This window comes from Nematolebias whitei, chromosome 7 (assembly GCF_014905685.2).
Source record: "Nematolebias whitei isolate Nwh7 chromosome 7, NemWhi1, whole genome shotgun sequence".
NCBI lineage: Eukaryota > Metazoa > Chordata > Actinopteri > Cyprinodontiformes > Rivulidae > Nematolebias > Nematolebias whitei.
In genome coordinates, this window is record NC_056504.1 from 41,248,856 (window position 1) to 41,257,171 (window position 8,316).

Here is an 8,316-nt window from a genome sequence, read left to right on the forward strand (position 1 = left end):
TCAGCTGAAGGATGATGCATCTCTCAGGTCCTGTGCCAGGTTTCTCTCCATCCCTTATAGACACAACTTTCAGATGTTTATCTGCACAGTCCTTTCATTTCTGTTTCTTTTGTCCACTTTCCTCATCTTGTAACAACCTGCACATTGTGCTGTCATAGATACAAGTACTGGGTTGAAAATGAATAACAACAGCTGCCAAAGTCCAAAGGAAAACGACCACAGAAATCAGAAATTATTTCATTCACACACAAATATATTTTTTTGTCATCATTCATACAGGATTTAGGTGCTATAATGTTTATTTTGTGTGACTGTTAAATAATAAAAACATTATTTGCATGTAAATAGAAATACAATATCTTCTATTCCTTCAAAACAGTATTTTTACACACTAGCTCTATTTTTGGCTTATGCTATTTAGCTTCTAGCTAGACTTTTGCTACTTTTAATTACCCCTTTGTTAGTTTTAGATTCTAATTAGCCTTTTGGTATTTTTAGGTTCTAACTAGCGTTTTAATGTTTTAAGTCACCATTAAGCTTCTAGATAACCTTTGGCTACTTTTAGCTACCCCTTTTCTAGTTTTAGATTCTAGTTAGCATTTTGTTATTTTTAGATTCTAGCTAGCTTTTTTTTAAGGAACTATTTTAGCTTAGGTACCTTTAGCTACTGTACTTTTAGCTCACTTTTTGCTACTCTTAGCTACAGTTTTGGTATTTTTAGCTTGTAGTTAACCTTTTGCTATTTTGCTAACCTTTAGCTTTTCATTAGCGTGTCGGAACTTTTAAGCTTCTTGCAATCATTTGATGAGTTTTACAAGCATGTTGCTCCTTTTAGCTAGCACATTGCTGCTTTGGGCTTTTAGTGAGTGTTCTGCTTGTTTTAGCTTCTTCAGCAAGTTTCAGCACTCATACTTCTTGCTCACAGAAATGGCCATTTCCTGTATTTGAACCCCTCTTCCTGTGCTCGCTCTCTGCCGTGCGTCTTGGCGCGCTCCTGTTCCTTTAAGAGCGCTGGACAGTGAATGAACTTGAGCCCCTCCGCGCTGACGTCATGGGGGTTAGAGAGGTTGGTGTTCCCATCAGAAAGAGAGGGGTAGATACTCATGAGGACAAATTCCTGCTGCCGTTCTCCCTCTTTGTTGTGCTCTACATCCAGTCCTGAGTTCTGAACTTGTCCTTGGGAACAGAACCGAACCTCCGCCCTCTTTCCTGAGCGCACAGCAGCCTTGTTCCAGACAGAGCGCCTTATTTTTCTTAAAGAGAGGACCAATTTGTCAAAAACTCCTCCGGATGGATCAGAATGACGCCGGATGAATTCTGTTCAAGACTTTTCTTCTTCACGTGCAGCTTGTTTCTTCTTTCAGAGTAAAATGCATCAGAATGAGGAGGAAGGCTCCGGGAATCCATCCAGCGCGCAGGAGGACGCGACAGCGCGCCTCTGTGACTCCTCCAGCAGCACTTTGGGCCTCCAGCCACCTGCTTACTGCAAACTGGAGTTCAGGAGACACGCAGTCACAGATGACTATAAAATAACAGCCCAGGTTCTTGGTCTGGGCATTAATGGCAAAGTGCTGGAGTGTTACTGCAAGCGGACGGGAGAGAAGTGTGCCCTGAAGGTGCGTCAGTCCACCAGTTACTGTTCCCTGTAGGTGTGTCTGGAAAACACAGAGCATCAATTATTCATGTGTCTTCAGTCTGTGTATTTAATGGCTCCTGATGTCAGTTTGTTTGTTTGATTGATTCAATCTGAAAGTAAATCTGTTCACACACTGATGCTGTCTGGAGTCTTCAGACTCAGTGACGTGCTCCGGAACAATATTACATAATGTGACTCAGCCCTTTGCCAAAACTGTTATTTATTCGCCCATCTTCTTAAAAACAAGTGTGTGCTGTAAGATATATACAACTCTGCTAAGGCTGTAAGAAAAAAAATAAAATAAAATATATATATATATATATATATATATATATATATATAAAGAAAAAGAGAAAGAAAAAAAAAACAGGAAGAGGAGTTCCATGAATGCTTGCACGTTTTCTTTGGAAAGTCTTTTTCAGGCCGTGGCCAAGCAGCATGAAGAAATGTTTTCCAGTCACAATTTTCTTGGAAACCAGCCTTGATTGAAGGGAATTGGTGTTATGTCATTATAGGGTTTTCCCAAAAAGCATCACCTTTCTAGCACTCATGTTGAAGTCAGATTCCTCCTTCAGGATTCAGATTTGGTTGCTTGCACATGAAATAGCTCAGAGTGGAAGTAGATCAGTTGCAACACTAAAGATCTCACATTACAGAATTATGCACTTATTGTCAGTTTAATGTTTTACTCTTTTATATAAACTAACAATAAATTTATCTTCTTTCCCTAAAGCTCTCCATATGGACAAATATAAAACAGAAGCGACCCATTAAAAACCTCTTGTTGCTTCCATTCTAGATTCTGTATGACACCCCTAAAGCCCGACGGGAGACTGAGCTGCACTGGCGAGCATCCGGAGGCCCCCACATTGTACGAGTACTCAGCCTGTATGAAAACATGCACCACGGGAAGAAATGTCTGCTGATTGTGATGGAGTGGTGAGAATGATCCTACTTATGTTTGTTCAGTGCAACCCCTGATGGTGATTCTTTTTAATGGTCACTCTAAACAGCTTGTGAAGTGAAGCAACCCCCCGAAAGAAAAAGACTAGATGTGTCAGAAGAATTCAAACACTTGGTGCAGAAGCAAAACTTGAGTATTAACTACGTAAACTGTAATAGGTGAATGAACTGGAGGTTTTCCACACTGGTATTAGGGTGGAGGAGGGGCTGGTAGAGAGGTTGTTTTCCCACCAGGGGTTGGGGTGGGGGCAGGTAACCTTGATGTGGACTTTAGCTCAATATCTGGGAAAAAAAGGCAGCATTAGAGGTATTTTTGTGTTTACTAAGACTGATTAGCCGTGGAAGCTATCTTGCATCAGGTTGTCAGTTGTAGATGTAGGCAATAATTACTTTTGAGATTTTCATTAAAATCCATCCACATGGCTCAAGAGATATTTTGTTAATTGACAGCCAAACAGCCCTGTATGTACATGTGTACACACATGTAAAAAAAAAAACATTATCACCCACTGCTGAAGGATGAACAAACAGGTGATTAGGCCTGTCACGATAACAAATTTTGCTGGGCGATTAATTGTCTCAGAAATTATTGCGATAAACGATAATATTGTTTGAAATTTGATGTTAATTAGTAATTGTCAAATTTAAGAAGAAATGTTGTTAAATTTTTGTATGTAGTACCTTTTTTGACCAACGGATGGCAGAACAGGACTGTTTGAACCGAAGGATGGATAGTGAGGGAGCGAGCAGCGTGTCTCTTTAAGAAAAATAGGAGGGAGGTCCCTTGTGACATGGGCTGTCTCTTGTTCGTGTTTTTCGGTTCTCAAAATGGCGGACGTTCGGTGCGGTTTGAGCCTTTATACCATTTTTCCACACAAAGCTTTTAATTAAAAAAAAGTCAGTAAACAAGTTCTCAGCTTCTTTTTGTAGAGAAAAACAACTTTTTAGACAAAGGCACATGTTTCAACCATGAATTTCAGAGCTTTGACAAGACAGAGGTTTTTTCCCCGAGGTCAGCCTATTTTAGCTTAGTTCGTAGCTTAGCTTCTCAGTGTTACAGCGGGTGCTGTGGAGGCCCCCCCCCCCCCCCCCGAGCTGCTGCAGCTAGCTTTAGCTTTTTTTTAACAATCCAAAAATGTGATTTTGGGCAGTTAAAACAGATTTTAAAGAGAAAGAGAGGGATCATTGAAGAGCACCGGAGTTGAGCCTTTTGTCATCCAGTGTCTTCAGTAGAAAGAGAGACACGAAGAAACGATAAAGCTGATAATTGAAAATGAGGTCGATAATTGTAATTTATCATGCGATTAATTGATTTAATGTTTATTGTGACAGGCGTACAGGTGATAATAGCTGGAAAAATGAGCATTTTCTGTGAAAATGCAGCAGGAATACTCAGGGCTCAATGACAGCCGTAATTTAGGGGAAAAGCTGAAACTGAATAAATAAATAAACAAATGAATAAATAAATAAAAACAGAAGCTAATCTTAACAAAATAGTATCTAAAAACTATACTTAGCAAAACTACAACTAAAAGCACATTTTAGAAAAACTATGGCTAAAAGCTGAAATTAGCAAAGCTATAGCTAAAAGAAAAAAATCATAATGCTCTAACTAAAAGCAGAAATTGGTAAAGCATTAGCTTAAAACTAAAGTTAGCTAGACCACAAATAAAAGCTAAACTTTGCCAAAATGTTGCTAAAAGCAAAGATTTGCAGTTTTGAACCCAATACTTAAATTGACCATATGTAAAAGCAAATAAAATCAAAAGCAAAAAAGTTAGCAAAACCAGAGCTAAAAGATAGAATTAGCAAATCTCTAGCTAAACAAAACCATAGCTAAAATCTTAAAGTAGCAAAACCGTAGATGAAAGCAAAAATTAGCAAAATAGTAGCTAAAAGCTAAATAGAGCAATAAGACACAAATAGAGCAGGTATGCTGAAATAGATTTAAAAAATAAAATATTTTGAAGGAACTGAAAATATCTGTGTATTTCTCCTGGGAAAACTTTTGTAAATAAAATAAAATGTAAAAAAAAAAAGGAAATCTTACGCAAAAAAAGTCATAGCACATTATTTCTGCTTGAACTGCACATTTTCACTCAGCATTCACAGACAGAGGTAATGTATACGTTGAAGATTTAGACAAAGGTATGAAGGTAAATATAAAATAATTACTTGACAACATCAGTTTATTACTTTCCATCTCGACTTTCATATTTGTGTACTTGTTTTTCGCCTGCTTTTGTCTGAACTTGTTTAAACAGTACAGTTTGAGGCACAATGGCTTGATTTGTTCTAAAAACACGGCTGCTGTAGAAAACCGCAGTCATTTGACTCAAGTGTCCTCAGTGCCCGGGTTCTGATCTCTGTCTCAGCATGGAGGGAGGGGAGCTGTTCAGCCGCATCCAGGCCCGAGGGGACCAGGCCTTCACAGAGCGAGGTGAGTCGGAGTATTCGTTTAGTCCTTACAGCCGTCTCTGCCTTCTTAATAACTTCACATTGGCCCATCAGAGGTGTCAGAGATCATGCATGACATCGGCACAGCCATAGAGTACCTCCATAATGTGGACATCGCTCACAGAGACGTGAAGGTACATCACACTCAGAATAAATATATGCAAAGGTTTCTGCTTATACATTTATTTTGATTATTCCGTATTCGTGTTTCAGCCTGAAAACCTGCTCTACAAAACCAAGGACAGCAACGCCACTTTAAAGCTGACAGACTTTGGCTTTGCAAAGGAGACAGTAGCACACAATTCCCTCCAAACCCCCTGCTACACTCCATATTATGTTGGTGAGAGTTTCCTGAAATCACTTTCGTTGTTTTGCATTTTTATCAGCAATGTAAATGTGAAATTGCAATCCCGGTTTCCTCTTTTTTAGCACTGAGCTGCTGTGATTTACTTCTATGTAGTTTTAATTTTTGTGTGCCTTTTTATGTTGTCGTGTTGTGTTTTTTTCTGCATTTGTTTCTCCTGCAGCACCAGAAGTGCTCGGGCCAGAGAAATACGACAAGTCATGTGACATGTGGTCTCTGGGGGTTATCATGTACATTTTGTGAGTATCATGTCTGTAACTCATTCAGCTTCATTAAATATGTATAGCTGAGGATCAATTATTAAAGGGTGCTGTATTGTCTTGCTTTTTCTTTTCTTTCTTTTAATGTTCTGTTTCCCAGACTCTGTGGGTTTCCTCCTTTCTATTCAAACACGGGTCAGGCCATCTCTCCAGGTATGAAGCAGAGGATCAGACTGGGCCAGTATGAGTTTCCCAACCCCGAGTGGGTCGACGTTTCAGAGGAAGGTCAGGTTTGTTGTTATTAAATTTACTTCAAATGGCAACACAGTTTGTAAAAATGAGTAAAGCATTAATTTTATTCAAATTCATGAAATGTCTGGAAGGGAAAAAAGCCCTAAAAACTTTCAAAATTGATTCGACTGTGTTTTTAAAGTGGGGTTTTGTGGGAGATATGTGAGAAAAAATATCTTACCTGTTGTAGATAGCCCTTTGAATGATCTCAGTTTGGAAGCCAACAGCTCAGCTGTTCATTACATGATTATTTCAGCAGAAACATTATATGTCTGCAGATTGTGCCCCAATTTGTATTGGAAGTGCTACAGCTAGCTGCTGCTGCTATATGCACTTACAAAAAAACTCCACAAAAGTCTATATAAACAAACGTAATGCAAAACCGACGGCTGTCCACAGATTTATTAAATAATGCTCACATGAGCTGCTATAACGTTTTTAAGATTGAAGGTTTTTTTTTTTAACAGCACAAATTCATGTCGGTATCGGTAGCACTCGGACTAGCTCTAAGGTATCCACGGTACCCCACGTCTAAAGATCTGAACTATTGCTTTAATACAGTCATATGGTTTAAACTAGAAGTGACTGACTGTTTACCTCAGTAAAAACTCCCTGGATAAAATGATCCAAATAACATTTGCTAGTAGCCTATATCTGTTTTTGGACAGATTATGGCTTTAAGCCTCAGTTAGTCTAGTATGTGCTTATTAAAGGTGACTAATTTAGAGCTTTGAAAGTATACAGCCTCAAAATAAAGAAAATAAAGTTTTGTACTTTAGTCATTTCAGACATGTTGGGTTGTTTACTTTTGATTTATTCTCTTCAGCCAAACAGCTTATCGTTCAGTTACTGAAGACAGACCCCAGTGAGAGGATGACCATCAGACAGTTTATGAACCATCCTTGGATTAGTGTAAGTTAGCACCTTCTCTGTCTCGTGTCTGACAACTTGTGCTGTCGTTCTCTCTGTAATCATGGAGGTTTATGCTTTAATCCAACAGCAGTCGATGGTGGTCCCTCCAACACCTCTGCACACCTCTCGTGTTCTGACAGAAGACATGGAGCTGTGGGACGACGTAAAGGTAAGACTCAGATCTGCATCAGTTGGTTCTTGGTCAGGATGTGGCCACAAGGTGGCAGAAAAAAAACTCTTCAGCTTCATGGCAACAAACCGTTCCAACAGGAGGAAATGACCAGTGCTCTGGCCACCATGCGAGTGGACTACGACCAGGTGAAGATCAAGGACCTGGACACGTCCAACAACCCTCTGCTGAACAAGAGACGCAAGAGGCCGAAAGATGCTGAGAGAGGAGAGGGGGGTGGAAGTGTGGAGGGAGACTGTCAAAGAGAAGCGGAACTTTCTGAAGAACACGGGGGAAATGATTTCAGCACAAATCTAGAGTCAAAGTAAGCACCGTGAGGAATGTTTGTGTCCATCCACACGCAACTTATTCTACTGTATGCATTTTTTTTTGTGTCCACACACAGCAATCCAAAGATTCACATTTATATTTCGAGAGTCACCGCTTTTACCAATTAAAATACTTTTTTAATTCAGTTACTTGTGTCACTTTTTAATCAAACTCATATTTTTATGTCAAACTTGGAGGTTTTGATGCAGCAAGAGAACAGGGAGTAAAATAATAAATTCAAAAAGCATAAAAAAAAAACGTTTTCTTGGTCATTTGCAGTCATGAGTTAGTTCTGAGCTCAATGGTGCTCGTTCTTTAAATTCTTCAGTGACTCACTTTTTTGAAAAAAAATTGTAAGGATTTTTTTTTTTTAGTGTATGTACATTGCCATACATGATTTACCGTATTTTATAATATAATATAATATAAAGCGCACCGGATTATAAGGAGCATTCAGTGAAACAAGTTCATTTTGACAGATTTTCAGCGCCGTGCACCACATAAAATCGGTTTGAGGTCAGCACAACCAGAATTAATACATAAAGCGCACCGGATTGTAAGGCTCACTGTTGATTTTTGAGAAAACTGAAGGACTTTAAGTGCACCTTACAGTCCGAAAAATATGGTAATATGTTTATGTGAATAAAGATCTTTTTTTAATCTGCATCAGCGTTAGGAATAGTCTAGAAAAAGACAACAAAGTCCATGCTCAACAAAGTCAAGAAAAAGACATGTTGCAGCTCAGACTGGATTTGCTGCGCAGGAGTGGCTCACCTGTTCTAAACAGAGCTAGTCATGTTCAAGGTTTAACCTCATTTAATATTTGAGCCCAGAGGCTTACATGCACTCATCATGGACATGAATGTCATATTAAATTATTAGAATAATTCATTTCAATCATTATTTTTCCAGTGTGAAGTGATAATATAATTTACAACTCTAATGACTTTTTTAAAACAAGAATTGGGGGCACAAGTTCCATTTATTGTAGGAT

The 8,316-nt window shown here is 38.8% G+C and overlaps 1 protein-coding gene across 1 annotated transcript; it reads left to right on the forward strand.

Annotated features, from left to right (window-relative positions):
• The first annotated feature begins 1,066 nt into the window (after positions 1–1,066).
• Positions 1,067–7,400, forward strand: LOC119412538 (MAP kinase-activated protein kinase 2). Its single transcript, XM_037679559.1, has 10 exons — positions 1,067–1,616; positions 2,436–2,575; positions 4,975–5,039; positions 5,111–5,190; positions 5,270–5,396; positions 5,584–5,659; positions 5,781–5,905; positions 6,738–6,823; positions 6,912–6,992; positions 7,094–7,400. The coding sequence occupies exons 1-10, from the start codon at positions 1,311–1,313 to the stop codon at positions 7,319–7,321; spliced, it is 1,314 nt and encodes a 437-aa protein (XP_037535487.1). The 5' UTR covers positions 1,067–1,310; the 3' UTR covers positions 7,322–7,400.
• Positions 7,401–8,316: the final 916 nt, after the last annotated feature.